This window comes from Astyanax mexicanus, chromosome 13 (assembly GCF_023375975.1).
Source record: "Astyanax mexicanus isolate ESR-SI-001 chromosome 13, AstMex3_surface, whole genome shotgun sequence".
Taxonomy (NCBI): Eukaryota; Metazoa; Chordata; class Actinopteri; order Characiformes; family Acestrorhamphidae; genus Astyanax; species Astyanax mexicanus.
In genome coordinates this window covers 32296198-32312527 of record NC_064420.1, presented here as the reverse complement: position 1 = coordinate 32312527, position 16330 = coordinate 32296198, and the positions used below count along the sequence as shown (strand labels likewise).

At 35.7% G+C, this 16330-nt stretch overlaps 3 protein-coding genes across 4 annotated transcripts in view; 2 read left to right on the top strand and 1 right to left on the bottom strand.

Moving 5' to 3' along the window:
• The first annotated feature begins 792 nt into the window (after positions 1 to 792).
• On the top strand, positions 793 to 8456 carry cdc42l2 (cell division cycle 42 like 2). Its single transcript, XM_007250006.4, has 6 exons — positions 793 to 900; positions 4175 to 4308; positions 4428 to 4500; positions 5418 to 5527; positions 5694 to 5891; positions 7287 to 8456. Exons 2-6 carry the CDS (start codon positions 4204 to 4206, stop codon positions 7374 to 7376), a joined length of 576 nt encoding a protein of 191 aa, XP_007250068.1. The 5' UTR covers positions 793 to 900; positions 4175 to 4203; the 3' UTR covers positions 7377 to 8456.
• A 312-nt stretch (positions 8457 to 8768) lies between these two features.
• Positions 8769 to 14907, bottom strand: LOC103034140 (F-box only protein 6). 2 transcript variants are annotated; one of them, XM_007250005.4, is made up of 6 exons: positions 14824 to 14907; positions 14426 to 14678; positions 12943 to 13057; positions 12619 to 12714; positions 12410 to 12545; positions 8769 to 11324 (listed from the first exon to the last, which is right to left on the bottom strand). In XM_007250005.4, the coding sequence occupies exons 1-6, from the start codon at positions 14878 to 14880 to the stop codon at positions 11178 to 11180; spliced, it is 804 nt and encodes a 267-aa protein (XP_007250067.3). In that variant the 5' UTR covers positions 14881 to 14907; the 3' UTR covers positions 8769 to 11177. The 2 variants fall into 2 exon arrangements, with proteins under 2 accessions (XP_007250067.3, XP_022533073.2); XM_022677352.2 differs by having other exon boundaries at positions 14426 to 14618.
• LOC103038244 (cytolytic toxin-alpha) overlaps positions 14854 to 16330 on the top strand; it is a 22594-nt gene continuing 21117 nt past the window's right edge. Inside the window, exon 1 of the mRNA XM_049463255.1 lies at positions 14854 to 14940. The gene's annotated coding sequence lies outside the window, so the exon portion shown is untranslated. The remainder of the gene's footprint in view (positions 14941 to 16330) is intronic.

The window sequence follows — 16330 nt, the reverse complement described above, 5'->3', positions numbered from 1 at the left end:
TTCAGTAGAAATACTACATTGACCAGAAACAGGAAAAAAAAACTTTAATGGCTTCAGATTTCATTTTCCAGCAGGATTTGGCACACTGCCCATACTGAAAAAGTTCCAATTGGTCTTAAATAATATTCACATTTTCTAAGACACTAATTTTTTTGCTGGCTGTAAGCCAAATCTGTGTGTACTACCTCTATATATGAGTTTCACAATTTCAACTGAATTACCAAAATGAAGTAACTTTTCAATGATATTCTATTTTTTTAGATGCACTAGTGCATACAGCTCTGGAAAAAAAGAGACTACTTAACAATTATGAGTTTCGTTGATTTTATCCAAATGAAAACCTCTGGAATATAATCAAGAGGAAGATGGATGATCACAAGTCATTAATCCAAGATGAATTGCTTAAATATTAGCACTAGAAGTGGCATAAAAAGCAGTGTAAGACTGGTGGCGGAGAACATGGCAAGACTGAAAACTAAAAAACAAATATTGATTTCTGAGCTCCTAAAACTTAATGAATATAAACGTGTTTTCTTTGCATTATTTGAGGTCTAAAAGCTCTGCATCTTTTTAATATTTTTGCCATTTTCAGTTTCTGCAAATAAAAGCTCTTAATGACAATATTTTTATATGGAATTTGGAAGAAATGTTTGTCTGTAGTTTATAAAACAAAACAACAATGTTAATTCAAGCATATAGCAAAATCAGAGAAACTGATTCAGAAACTGAAGCGGTCTCTTCATTTTTATCTAGAGCTGTAGTTCAATATAACGAGCGCTTAATGAAAGGGACTTTTACTTTGAAAGTGTGATATTGGGCGGTCACTGCTGAGGCTTGTGGCTGTTTTCAGGCTTGAGCTAGCTAACCGCCGATCACAGTCCACGACAAAAAAAAACTCTGGTAAGGATTAAATTCACATCAGACTTTTAGACCGATGCTGATAAACGGTCTTGATTATCTACAGACAGTGATTGAAACTGTTCGTTGGGCTACGGCGGTTGTCTTATGTTTTAAAATGTAAAATAAGAAATTAGCCGCAATAGCGAGCGTTAGCTCTCGGTAGTTAACCTAGCTTAGCTAGCTAACTAGCTGACGTGTAGCCGTGGCTATAGCTAACGCGGCTAGCTGGGTGTTAACTTGCGTTTCTAATAAACCATATGACTAATTAGTAGAGCTACAGTTTAGCTGGCGGTTGTTAGTAAGCTTAAGTAAGTTAGGCAGCAGCGATGCCTTGGCTGTTATCAGCGTTAAATAACGCTAACCAAAACATGGGATTTGTTAGGTAACTAGCAGTGTCAGGATTACAGTTAGCTTAGCTAGGTCACTGTATCAGAACCTGCCACATTGGCTAGATAACCAGCAAGATAGCTAGTTAGCGAGATAAACCAGTAAGCTAACGAAAGAAATTGATTGTACGTTACATGAGAGCTAGTGTGGCTAATTAGGCATCGTAAGTTAAATTAGTTACCTCTGTAAATGCTAATCTATCAGTTTTGGCCCTAATTATTAGCTAATTATTTAGGCCAGCTAGCTAGGTTAGGTTATCTAAGCTAGCTAGCTGTCCAGCTAAGATTTCTGTAAAATAGCTTATGCAAGGACACTTCCTGGCGTCATGAAATATTGGAAAAAACATACACGTACAGCTCTGGAAAAAAACCCACTTCAGTCTTTGAATGAAGTTTCTCTGTTTTTGCTATTTATAGGTATGTTTCCAAATAAAAAAATGTCATTTCGAGCATTTATTTGCAGAAAATGAGAACTGATTGAAATAAAAAAAGGTGCAGGGCTTTCAGACCTCAAATAATGCAAAGAAAACAAGTTAATTTTCATAAAGTGTTCAGAAATCAATATTTGTTGGAATAACCCTGTTTTTTAATCACAGTTTTTATGCATCTTGTGACATGTGCATGTCTTACACACTGCTTTTGGATTTTTAAGAATTTAGGCAGTACAGCTTGGTTTGGTGGCTTGTGATCATTCATTTTCCTCTTGTTTATATTCCAGAGGTTTTTTAATTTGGTAAAATTAAAGAAACCCATCATTTTTAAGTGGTCTCTTATGCTATGTTAGCATGTTAACAATGAAAATGTGTCTAAGGAGCCAGAAAACTAGCTAGCTAGATTTCAGCTTCCCGTTCTGACTGACAGCCTGCTAAGAAATCCAGCTCAAGACTAGAATTTGATAGTATCTTGTTTCAGATAGTCTAAGCTGGCCTTAATTGGTCAAAGTGGTTAAAAAGCTGGTCATCCTGATGAAAGCATACTCTATGCCAGGGGTCGGCAATTAAGTTTGGCCGCGGGCCAGATTTTTTTCAAGCCATTACAAGTTGCGACCCACGTTTATAGAATAAAAAACAAACAAATCTAATTTTGAAAAATAGCCTTCAAAACACATTTAAGCATAAATATGCATGCAAAGTGAATTTAAGAGCATAAAAAACTGAGAAACATGACAACTACATGTATACATTTTACTACTAAAATAAATATCAAAACTGTACAAAATAAATTAGCCCACAAAATTAGATACTTCTTTGCATATCTCTGCATTCAGAGAACATTAGTAAGAAACTCTCTCTGTCTCTTTTTTCCAATATAAAAGATGAGTATAAAATCAGATTGGCATTAATAATTTTTATTTTATTGTATGTATTTATTTTTTTACAAGCTGTCTGCGACTAGGACTTTTTTTTTCTTTTTCGGTAGGGATAATTATTATCACTAAATGTATTTATTTAACAGCAGACATGAGTAATCTCAATCTCTGCGCCGCTTTATTAAGAACAAAAACAGCAGCATTACTTTAAACTGCTTAAACTACAGATATTTTCCCTAAGCATATTGCTGGATGCATTTCAGTTTTTAAAAGTTCTTTAAAAAAAATATCAGCATTAGATTAAATCAGCAAAATTAAATTATATTTATATTAGTGGTGTCAATCACTTAAAAATCCTCCATGGTTTTTTCCCCGCTTCGCGCGCTCTCCGCTTTTAGCGCGTTTAGTGCAAAGTATAAACAGGCACCTGTCCGCGACCCACCCAGAACGTGCCCCCGACCCACTTTTGGTTCGCAACCCACCAGTTGAAACCCATGTTTTAAGGGCCACTTTGTAATTTCAGCATCAGGCGCTGTCCAACATTCATGCTACACATCGCTAATGTGCTTATTCGCCCCCATATCCAGCCGTCGTGTCCAGATGAAACAAATAAGCATTATTAGATTGAATACATTTTTCTGTTTTGGAAAATTAAGTTTCTAAATAAAGAGCATTTTTGAGACGGACAGTCCGATTTTTTTTTTTCATTATAGTTCAACCTCACGGGCCAGAAGTTTCTTGCTTGTGGGCCGCCTATTGCCGACCTATGCTCTATGCTGATAAACTAGCTTGGCTAGATGGGTTAGTTGGTTAACCAGCTCTTGACCAGGATTGACCAGTAGTAGTTAATCTTAGCTATATGTTGTATTTTATTTTGGTCTTGCTGGCCACATGTTGTTCTTGCTGGTACATCCTCATGGTCAGTCATGGGTGTACTTTTGATAATGCTTATACCATTAAACCCATAATACAGGTCTAAATCTAAGCTGGTTAAGCTCATTAATAGGCAAGCATTTTGATAAATTTCTGCGTGATATTTCTATTCAAGCATTACATAAAAAAACCTGTACAAAATCCTATACACCCAGAAAAAATTACAAGTAGAAGTTGGAGGTTAAGATGTGAATCTTATTTGACAATTAATTAATTTACCAATTAAAACTACACCTCACTGCATCACCCTATAATAAATCAATAAATAGTTTCATGAAAGGCTTGTTCCATTCCATTGATGGTCAAAATAATAGATTTTAATTTCCACCATTCCATCACTTCCCTTCACTTTATTTACAGTACACTGCACCTATTGGACATTCCCCACCCTTTATAACACTCAAACTCACTCTGCAACCTGCTCTCTCATACAAACTGTCCTCTATGCAGCTGTAAATAGCAGTGTAACTTTTCGTTACAATAAATCTCCTTTGATTTGATTTACAAACAGCATAAACAACTAGATGAGTTTCAAAAATATGGTTCCATCTATCGTAAAATTTTTGCTGTAAAGAAAAACAAACTTTTGTTCTCAGATATATAATTTTAATAAAACAAATAATGATATTTTCTCCTCCTGTTACAGAGACCAGAGTACACCTTGAAAGTGCAACAATGCAGACCATTAAATGTGTAGTAGTTGGGGATGGTGCTGTGGGTAAAACCTGCCTTTTGATTTCATATACGACAAACAAGTTCCCATCAGAGTATGTACCAACAGTAAGTACAAGTGTTTATTGAACTAATTATGTTATGGCTAATGTCTTATGTTATATCTTATGTTATGTTATGTAAGCCCATAATTTCTCTTTTTGACTTTTTTTTTTTTTCTTTTTTAGGTTTTTGATAACTATGCCGTAACTGTAATGATTGGGGGTGAACCATACACTCTTGGATTATTTGACACTGCAGGTATGGAGTTCTTTTTTTTAATCAATAAATTGATAAAGTTCTACCCTAGGAGATATGTGGTAGCACACACATTTCTATGTTTGATACAATTTTTAAGGTCTGTATTTAATTTTCTGTAGGTTGGCAAGTTTGTGTATTCATTTGTATTATACAGAGCTTTCCTTTACAAAAGAAGGCATAAAGTGATCACATATCTGTGTATACATGTATATGTTTGTGGTTAAGCGAACAGTCAGTTCTTGTTGTTGACATGATGGAAGTGAAAGAAGAGAGAAATGGGAAGGTGTACCAAGGCCTGGGTGACCTGAGAAGACGATCATTATACAAAGCATTATATTGAAGCATCTCTGTGCTATATTTGTGCTATAACACACATTTCAAAACAATGTAATGTTTAGTATTGTGTCATAGTGCACCTGTGCATAGATTTGGAATGGATGAAGTGGCCACACTAACATAATAGCATCTGGAAGCAGTAAAAATAATTTGTCAGGTCTGTTTTCCTGTTTTCTTTTATATTGCGTTCACTGGGTACATGTGCTGTTTACCTGGAAAACCAAGATTGCAGACAGAGTTTGATGCTTTGGGCTGTGTTCTGCTACAAAATCTAGACCCCTTTTCCGTGTTATATATTCCAAATCCTGATCTGCCATTGATCCTTGATATGTAATGTGCTTTACTTTATTTGTGAGGATCGTAACATTTCGGCTTATCGGTATTACCATTTGCACCAATGAAGGTTCTGTAGAGTAGGGCATAACATGGTACAAATAGTGCCACAAATAAATGCTTGTGTGTGTTTTTTTAATATACAGAATTGCCCTGCCTATTCAGATGCTGCAGATGTTCAGGAGAAACATGCAATTTAGCCACAAACCTCAAATTATGTCTTTTTTTTTTTTTTTTTTTTTTTTTAGGCCAGGAGGATTATGATCGGTTGAGGCCTCTGAGCTACCCCCAAACCGATGTCTTCTTAGTTTGTTTCTCAGTAGTTTCACCCTCATCCTTTGAAAATGTCAAGGAAAAAGTGAGTTCTGATTTCAGCATGTTTCCAGCAGTTTGCTTGCTTGCCTTTGTTTGATAAATATGTGGGTTAATAGTTCAATATCAGTTTTGTTTTTTTTATTCATTAAAGCATATCTTTTGATTTGTATTAAATTATTCACAAGCCTTGCCTTTTCTTGTCCATGCAGTGGGTGCCTGAGATCACCCACCACTGTCCAAAGACCCCGTTCCTGTTGGTCGGAACTCAGATTGACTTGAGAGACGATCCTTCTACTATTGAAAAGCTTGCAAAGAACAAGCAGAAACCCATCACTCCTGAAACAGCAGAGAAACTAGCGAGAGACTTGAAAGCAGTCAAATATGTGGAATGTTCAGCTTTAACACAGGTGAGTAAGATACATATGCTTTAGGTTTGTTCTTGGATCATGGCAGCATAGGTTGGAGTTTAGAGTCTCTGCCCAAGCCCAACTTAATGCCCAATCAGAACTCGAACCACTTTCTATAGACCCTGTCAGATCGGGCTAAAAAAAAATTGGCTGTTACATAGACCTACATTTTTAATGCTAATTTTTGTATTTTAATATAAAGCTAAGGTGTGATTATCACAATATAGCGGCTAAAATTAAAAGCTCCACTTGTCGGTAAATCTTTGCTGTGCACAATTTGTGTAACTATGCGTTGCTGCAGATTTGGCCGACAGGAAAGACAATCGAGACTTTCGGGGATCAGAGATCAAGAATCAAAAACCTACAACTTTTGTTAATGAGAGATTAAGTGGCAAACCAGGTCGACTCAGACAGAAGGTGAACATGGATTTTTTTGGGCCCTATCTAAGCTCTAGCATGGGTTCTGTTGATTGTGTAGATGGTAAATATGGTTGGACACTGAAGAGATGCACTAGAGGAAGTGCACTAAATTCCCTACCTTTATAGAAGTTAACATTGTGATTCTAGGAATGAATATCCCATTCATTGTTATAGTTAGAATTACAGTGTAAACTATCCATAAAAACATCCATATGTCCATTTGCCAGGATGTCCTGACACATAGAAATGGCTCAGTTATGAAGCTCTACTGAAGCGGGTGATTCTGGAGTTTGTGAGGCTATTAGGTTGGCACTTATTGCTTACATCATAAAAGCACCCTATGTATTCACTTACCTAAAGATTCATAACCAAGTTTCACCTCCACAAAATAACAAGGGCAGATGAACAAACAATGGGTTGGTGTTCCTGGCATGTTCAACCAAAGCCGCAGCTGCTCTTCTTTGAAAGTCAGGTGGATGTAAATTATATGATGCCCCACATTTTTCCTATCTTTTTGTTGTGTTGTGTTGTGTTAAAAAGCTAGTTAGCTGTGTAGGGTTAGCATAAATACATTAGTCACATTATTATATTACAGCATCCCCAGCAGATTACTTCAGACTGCGATGCCACTACAAACGTCTTGCTATGAACCAGTGGAGATAATTGTCCAGTAGTGGTGGAATAAGGCAAATAAACTGTATATATATATATATAAAAAAAGAAATGCCTCAAGAGGATCAGTGGGATTTAAATTCCAGGAGCAGTGTGTGTGTGTGGTCTGTGTTCATTACTATATACAGAGATGCTGCCCTCAAAATAAACACTGCAGATACAAGTATTAGGCCCTGTTTACGTGATGCTTTGACTTACTGCAGACACCAGTTCTAACCAATTACACTTGTTCACTGTTTTTTTGTTGCCTAAATTAAGATGTGAACTTAATGCACTCTTTTTTTTTTCTCTTTCTATCTGCAGAAAGGGCTGAAGAACGTATTTGATGAGGCCATACTAGCTGCCTTGGAGCCCCCAGAGCCTAAGAAGAAACGTAAATGTGTTCTTTTATGAGTTCAGCCTTTATGTAGGTCCTTTCAGGCATAAACATATAACATAAGATCTATGACTATTTTCCATAAGCATAAGAATCTTGGTTAGTTTTGGTTCTACCTTAAACCTTTATCAGGAAAGGACTAACTATTGCAAATACTTTTTTTTTTGTTGTTGTTTTGTTTTTTCTTCATATTTGCCTTGATATATTGTCATCTGAATTAAGAAGAATGGATATGTGTAATGACTGTAAAATGAGTGTAAGATATATTATTTTGCAAAAAAAAAAAGTGTATCTTAAGATTATCTTGATTTGTCAAATTGTGTCATGATTGTACTCTTCTCACATGAAAGTGATTCACTGCAAGCCTTCCTTACAGCTAAAGATCGCTTTTGAATTTAGTTATTTATTGATGGTTAATATTCATTTCTGGGATGGCTGCAATAAGGATGGAAAAAAAAAAAACAGTGTTATGCTTCAGCACAGAGAACGTGTTGGCAGTAGTTCTTAGTTAAGTGGCAGATCACTTGTAACATTCATGAACTGAAATTCTGAGGACTTTTTTTTTTTTTTTTTTTACATTGTGAAATCATGCCTCTGAACTCTATTTATTATAAATTCTTATTATAAAACAAATTGATCCAAACATCTTTATGGTAAAATTACAAATTGATTAAATTGACCTCACCTTGCACAAATATCACTCATATGTGTAAATCATGATAACTACAATAATGTTCAGTTTTACTTGGACCTGATGTTGATCAGGTCATGTTTTCAGTTAAAGATCATTCTGAGTTTATATTTTTCTTTCTTTTTGGATCAGTCAGTTTTGAGTAATAATCTTTAATAATTTCTTTTTTTATTTATACTAATTGTCATTAGCCTTTGTATAATTATAATTGAGTTTATAATGATAATGATGTGTGACGGTGATTCTTTAGCATTCAGCCACTCAAATACAGCATGTGTATTGTTTTTGTTTGAGTTTATTTTTCTTTATTTCTTTTTAATATATTTTTATATGGACTGTTTCGTTACAGAAAGAAATGATTACTTGTGTGAATCGCATTGAAATAAACATTTCCAACATTTTGAAACAGTCATCTTTTACAATTTTGTACTATATAAACACATTTATGTAAATGTTCAGATTTTTACTTGTAAAAGTCCGGACAAATCAGATACACATCTTATGGGGTCAGTTTTCAGGAATCGGATTTAGCTTAGTCGTAGATTATGTTTTACTTTCAATAGAAATCTCCATTCAAAATGCTGTGTAGTCCAAAACTAGGCCTAACCTGTAACAAATCTGTGTGTAAGCCCACACTTGCATACATATTTCTGTCTGAATGTAAATTCACTGATTTTATAACTTTATAACTAAAAAAAAATCTGACAATTCTAGAGGGTCTGTCTCTATTATTGCACATTTATTAGTGAATTATTTTTCAACTCACATCAAATGTTCGGTTAGATAACTGCCACTGTGTTAGCAAGAATATTTTGTAAAGTACTTGGGTTGAATGTTTAAACAATATGAAAAAAGCCACAGTAATATAGATACATTATGATACATTACACTGACACAAAGCCCAGTGAGAGAGGGTGTGTTTAGCCTACAGGTTTCAAGCTAGTAAGATAAATAGTACAAATATAATGTTAGAAATATATGATTTCATTGTGCATGACAAACAAAAATCTATAAAAGTGCATTTGTCAGAAGTTAAGGTTTTGGTTGAGCTTACAGTCATGATGAAAATAGAATCTGCAACGTAGAAACATAAACCTTTACAAGTATACTAAATACATTATGGCTATATTTTAATGTTTTTACAGTAGTTTATTATTAAATACATACCCAGACCAACAGTTACCTACATTCCTCTTGCATTAACAGCCTCAGTCTATCAAATATCATTCACGTCAATTTTACGTCCACTCATATCCAAAATAAGATGAAATAAAACAGACTATAAATGTAATGTGTACCCAATTGATGGTTGAGTGGATAAGACGGAACACATTGGAACTTGATCAAAACACCGCTGACAGGACACTGGCGGCTTCATTACACAAGGAAACACAGGCAAAGGCACCATAAAACTCAATTTGCATTCAACTTAAATCTTGCTTTTCTCTCACTAAAGTACATTTAAAGAGACAGACACTAAGGCACAATAATTTTGTGGGAAATCATTTTCCCCACACCTAGATGGAGAACTGCACCTCTTCACCCCAATACTACCCTAGACCAATTCTCAGCTTTGCCTTATAATATGACTGCAAGTTAGCCAATAGGTTAGCAATCATTTGACACCAAATGGCCTGTTTACATGTGACAATAACATCAATCTGGATAGTAGAGCTGCAGTTAATGATTATTTTGGTAGTCATCCAATCTGTTGATATTTTTTTTGATTTGTCAAAGTCCCTAGCATGACCAGGTGAGATTCAATTGTATTTTCCCCAATAAAAAAACAAAACCAATGCATACATTACATCCATTTAACTTCTTGTTAAGAACAGTTTTCATCAATCATGCCCTATTCTGGGAGTGTGAATGGTTTAGACGAACCAACAGAGTTTTACAATCCCTCTAATTCTCTCATCTATCATATATTAAGGCCAGGTCCAAAAGTCTCAGAAGTTTCAGAAACCTAAATGGTCCAAATCTTACATTTTTCACAATATTCTAGACCCTCCCCTACAGGTAAAACACTTAGTGGTTTTATGTACCCATTCATTTTTATATAATCCACCCTTTTTCCCTTACACTTAAACAGTCAGTTTCATTGGCATGTTTCGTTTTTTGTGACCTCACATCATTTACATCAGTTTCCATGTACAGATTTAACGTCTAGGGAGTGAATAGTACATTTTATAAATGTCACCAAAAATGACTTATTACTTATACTTATTATTCTCTTTATGTGAACAATTTAAGGAACATTTGTTTTAATTATATGAGCCCTTTAAAAGTACTTTTTAGCCCTATCTGGACGGTTTCGTTTTTCAGGGGGTCCTGGGGTAATTTTTTCTTTTTTTTATGGGGGGTCCTCTGTGATTTTATTCCCATCCAGAAAGACCATGTATGTGTTGTTCACAGACGGCCTCTAAGGCTGATTTATCTACTGTTTTTCACTGAACTCTGTGGCTCTCTGGTAATTTTAGTCTGGACACACATCTCTGAGTTTCGTCACCTTGTGATGAAATAAAATAAAATAGCTATTTGTCCACTGCCATGCACCGTAATTACACTTTGGTCGCGCGATTCCACGGAGATCCACGAAAACACAACAGTGGGTGGAAATGGAGGAGCTACTGAACGCAATGTCGTGGCTGTGAAATGATTTGTCCTCCTGTTTTTTCAATTGCAGTCTGAATGCAAGAGTTTAATCACTGAGTAGAACCGTGAAATATTTTTCACAGACGTCCCCCTGAGAAACTAATCCCGTCCGGATAGGGCATTTGGGCAGTTTCGCAGACAGGGATCAAGACTAGTTATAGACTAAACATTTTGAATACTAGGCTTAACCCCTGTCTGGGAAACTGCCCCTTTAAGTGTTTTAGCATGCAAACATGCTTTTAAGGAGCAAGCAAGTTACACTATATAATTATTTTTTGTGGTTTGGGGAATTAACTCATTGTATAGCTAAATATTAATTAATAATAATCTAATGTAAATGTGAGGTACCTCACAAACACTTAGCTCACTAGTCCGTTGGCTAACAAGCTTCTTCCAACCTTGTCCTGGAACAGCTAAATATACAGTATGGATTTCCTTCATTGCAGAATTAAAGGGTGTTTGCATGCAAACACTACGATTCCACTGCCGGGTAAATTTCCACACTACTATTAGTGACTCGTATTCCATACCAGCCGGCCCAGAACTGTGTGTCTTTCCCTCCATGAGTGAAGCGGATATAGCGAACACCTCGCCCATAGTCCTTGAAGATATGAGTCATCTAGAATAGAACAGGTGGATATTTAAGGATTTGGCAATAATTAACACAATTCAAGTTCAATTATAGACATTTCAATTCCAATGGAGTTATAACATTGTTAATAAATATGAAAGTTCTTTAATTGTTTAACTGCATTCTTATATATATATATATATATATATATATATATACACACACACACACACACACACACACTGTCAACTGTCAATAATTGAAGTTAAGATCGGGATCCTAAGCATCCAGTTAACCCTGTTCTTCACTTCCTTTCACCTCATCTTGCATAACTTGACAGACAAATGCAAATTATGGACATATTATCAACTGAATAAAAAGCCTCTAAAGTATGAGGTGGAAGCATTTCTGGTAAAAAATTCACAAATAAATGTCTTTGTCCAACAGAAATGTGCGATTTGAGACAGAGGATCAACATTGCTTTCTAACTGTCGGGGTTTAAACACAAAACTAACCTAACCACTGCCTGACACCAATCTTTCAGAGTGAACAATTAAATAAAATCAATACTGTGTTTTTGAGAATTCATTCAGTATTGCAAAAAATAACACAGCAATACTTTAATATACTCTTATTTTCATGTTACACCGTTAGTAAACCTTGTTGCTTAAATGTGCACTGCTGAAAACCAGCCTATAATATGCGTAATGCCTTAGAAAGACACATTTTATAGCAAACCAATCTAAACGGCTATGTTTACATCTTAATCAAGTAATCATAAACAATATTTTTTTTTTATCTCTTTTGTCTTTTCATTTAAACAGCAGTCTAGGACCACGACCATTCAAAGAAATCTCTACTGAAGGAGTGTGAAGAAAAATGCGGAACTTTCAGTAGTGTTCCCTAGTGTGTCATTCGAAACACATAAATGAATAAAATCACATTAATGGGCAATAGTAGGGTCATCAAAAAAAAGATTGACAACCTTTATCCATATATTTATCCACTTACTATTTTAGTTTTTGCTCAATGGAAACACACTATTAGCGATTCAATGGGTCAATAAAGAAAATAATATTTAGTCATCACAAAAAAAAAAAATAAAAAATAAAAAATAATAATTCAGCACTAACCTGATTCCACTGCTGCTCATTCCACTGTGGAAAAATCACTGGCTCTGGTTGAAAGATTTGCATTGGCTTCTTTTTGCGATTGAGCAGCTCTACACAAATCAGATATTCACTACCGCAGTCCCACCTCGGAGCATACCTGCACAAAATAAAGATTACATTTAAAACATAATAACATGAGAAAAATGATAAAAAGGTGAATGAATGCTCACCAGTCTGATATGATGATGTCTGGCTGTATTTCATCGAGTAGTGCAGGACTGTAGCCCTCTTGCTCCAAATTGATCAGCTGCCTCTTTACACAGGGACTGAAATATAGATTATGATTTATTATAACAAAAGACTTACCCTGTGTGACAAATAAGCTTAAATATAGTTCTATCAAGTGTCATTTGATTGCATAATTCTTTCTGTGTAGCAGTATTTGTAACTACTTTTGTTTATAAAATGTTAAGACTACAGTTATTTTGGTTCATAAAATTCAGAGAACATGTGGTGGTGAAGTCAAGATTGAAAAGAAAAAAACAACAACTTACAAATAAGAGGTAACAAAGCATTTTGTTACTGAGCTGTCCGGATGAGGAGTAAACATTCCTTCTATACTCCACTTGTCGCCTCCATTTTCTACAATGTCCCATCCAGTATAATCCTCTATAAAAGAGAACATTGTTTTCATTACTGTTAGAATTATTACAATAATAATTAAATACTTACTGGGTTTCTGCAAGCTTACAAGTGTACTTCTTTCAGTGCAGGCAGCATATGCCCCAGAGCTGTACTAATGAAGCAACGGAAAACACCTGAGTAATCATACAGACCTGTAAAGCCAAGTGTTCCATATATAATGGTGCCCTGAATTTATGTGGACTGTGTAAAAAGTACCAATGTGTCCGCAAATACCAGTACCCTTAAATGGGTGAAAGAGTGTGGAATGTGCTTTAAACATGTCTGATTAATTAAACATTTTAAACAAGTTCCAGACCCTAAATCTTCTTAAACTATGGTAAAAATGTGTGTCTTTGACATAATAGCGGTGTATTCCTAACCATCTGACGTAATCACTTGTGTGAGAGAGTTTTTAGAGATTCAGACATGTAGAAAAACAGGCTTTACTTGTAGAATTATAGTCCTACAAACAGTTTCCTACAATTTCCGCTGTAATCTGCCTTGCCCCTGGAACCCAGAATCTGAACGGCAAATGAGCTAGCGCTTAGCACAGGTAGCAGCTAATGCTAATGCTGCTCTAGCAGTGCTAGCTGGGGTTAGCAGCAGGCTACAGGCCGATAATTCTCACCTCTGAACAGTAAAAAAGCTAACAAGAGCTTAGCTGCACTTCAGCAGAGTGGCTAAACTGCTACTAACAAAATGACTTGTAAAATACATACATATATATATATATATATATATATATATATATATATATATATATATATATATATATACACAAATATATATATATATATATATATATATATATATATATATATATATATATATAAAACACACCGGATTGTTAGGCGCACTGACACCTTATAGTGCGAAAAATACAGTACTAGTCTTTAATTGACACCACTAATTTAAATATAATTGCATTTTACATTTCTTACATTCATTCTTTTATTTACATTATTTACATTCATCACGCATTCCAACCCTACAGTGTGATTGGCTGAGAGGCGTTCTGTGCGTGCTGTTATCAGCCAGTAATGCACTGTAACTGAAGATCTCCATGTATTACTCCGCCACATACAGGTACCCTAGCAACAATGCAGACCTTACAACCAAACAGGGCAGCTACAAACAGAGCAGCAACGGAACTATTTTAACTCGCGGAGTGTTTATTACCTGACAGACCGTATTTTCGCTCAAAGTCTTTCAATAGACCGTGATAATTGAACTGTGGTATAATCGCAATAATACATTCGAGGCTCGTGCTTTAACGTGTAATATTGGCATTTTTTATCGATTGACACCACTAGTAAAAATATATTTTTAGCTAACTACAAGAGTCTATCTTACCTTCAGCGTTGGGGTTCTTCAGCAGGTTGCGGCGTCTCTTACACAGCCAGTAGAAGAGCTGCCATTCTCGAGCACTTTTGTCAGCATTCCGAGGTTTCAGACCTTCCCTGCGACATTTCTCTTTCCAGAACGAAGCGCTGTCTACCACCAGCTTCCACTCGCGACACACCAGACGACAAACACACACCACCTGCTGCATGGGGAGGTTCAGCAGGATCTCCTCAACAACAGCAAGGGGAAGACTCACAGGGCACTGGGGTAATGATGAACAACATAGAGAAGAAGACGGAGACGCCATTTCTGTTCAGCTACTCAGAGTCCTTCAGAGCTGAATCAATAATCAATAATCAGCAGACTGCTGCTCTCAGCCTGTCTGCTTATTATCTAGCGTTACTTACAAAACTCGAGTCTGGGCTGCTTGCTGAATGACCCATTTGCACCCTCCTTCTTTTCATTGACGAAATACCAGATATATCTCTCGGTATCAGCACTGTTTAGAAGAGAGATGTACACAGGTAAAAAAAAACTTTACTGGGAGAACTCTCCGCCCCTCTGTTTATACTGTTAGCTTTAGCTAGCTACTTTCGATTTGCTGTGGCCTCAGCCATGAGATGCTGTGCCATATTTCACACCCACAGTAACACCGAGGGTACAGTTAAAAAAAGCTAGCTAACTAGTTAGTATAATTACCTGAGTAGCTAGCTATTTCTTTTCTAAGTTAGATATTTGTAATATCAGCACTTGCAGAAACAATAACCCTGAATCTACAAAATCTGTTGGAGCTAAAAATGTGTACTAACCCCAGCCGTCCTCTTCCTCTACCTGCTTCTTCTTGTTCGAGGCATAATTTGTTTCTTGGCCGTTTGCTGCCACCTACAGAGCTGGAGTGAACTGATAAAACCGAAACTAACGTAACTTACATATGTAACCATACACATGAAAAAAATACAAAGGCAGTCTACAGAAGCTACAAGACTAAGATAATGTGGGTTAGCCTTAAATTGTAGTTGACACTGTGGGGAGGTTAAGCGTAAATTCAAAAACAAACCCTTATTTTCTAAGGAAAATCTACTTGTTGACTAGAAAGTCACAAAAAGCAGCCATTAACTGACTAACTCTGAATAACTAAAGTATTCCTTAAAAAATACAAAATGCAACTAACTGCAGTTATAACATAACTTAGTTTTGTAAAAGTCATTATGATTATTATCCTAAAATAGGCATATTTCCCAGAAGTTCTCCCTTGTTTTTTAATTGTATGCTTCAGACATTGAAAGTGTTAGACAGCAATAATATTACCAGTAGTCAGTATTTACTACAATCTCTGCATGTTTAGTAAAGGGAGACGGGGGCTATACAAGTCATACGTTGCATTATTATGGCGATAGTTAAAAATTATAAAAAAGCCAAAATCACAAAACCAACTGCACTAAATATCTGTTTCAACACAAACTAACACCACAAAGCCTACGTAACAAAACTACAACAAAAAATCCTTCCAATTAACTAAAAGGAAAAACGTTTTCCCATGCCAGACAGCTCTGACCAACATTTTTTGGTGCAAATGTTGGTGCATTTAGGTTTATGCCTGTGCGAAACCAGACAAAACATAGGGAGAAATCTCGCTCCAAATAAATGAACTCATCAACTGATTCAGATTAACAGGTGCTAGCTTTGAGCTAATACGATTTGATCATGATTTTGATTTTCTAGTCAACAAGTGTTTTTTCCTTGGAAAAGAAGGGTTGTTTAAGAATTGACGCTCTACGTCCCCACAGTGATCACTAAAATGTGATTTTAACTCACTTTATTTTAGGGTTGTAGCTTCTGTAGACTGCCTATGCATTTTTTTTTATCTTAAACAGTTTACTCAAAACAAATTGTAATTGTAGTCAGAGGATCCAG

Coding starts and splice junctions, on each gene's coding strand:
- LOC103034140 (XM_007250005.4), bottom strand. CDS start 14,880: ATGAAAAGAAGGAGGGTGCAAATGGGTCATTCAGCAAGCAGCCCAGAC. Junction 14,679..14,823: donor GCAGCCCAGACTCGAGTTTT/GTAAGTAACGCT, acceptor TCATTACCCCAG/TGCCCTGTGAGTCTTCCCCT. Junction 13,058..14,425: donor GAAGAACCCCAACGCTGAAG/GTAAGATAGACT, acceptor TCTCTTTTATAG/AGGATTATACTGGATGGGAC.
- cdc42l2 (XM_007250006.4), top strand. CDS start 4,204: ATGCAGACCATTAAATGTGTAGTAGTTGGGGATGGTGCTGTGGGTAAA. Junction 4,309..4,427: donor CATCAGAGTATGTACCAACA/GTAAGTACAAGT, acceptor TTTCTTTTTTAG/GTTTTTGATAACTATGCCGT. Junction 4,501..5,417: donor TGGATTATTTGACACTGCAG/GTATGGAGTTCT, acceptor TTTTTTTTTTAG/GCCAGGAGGATTATGATCGG.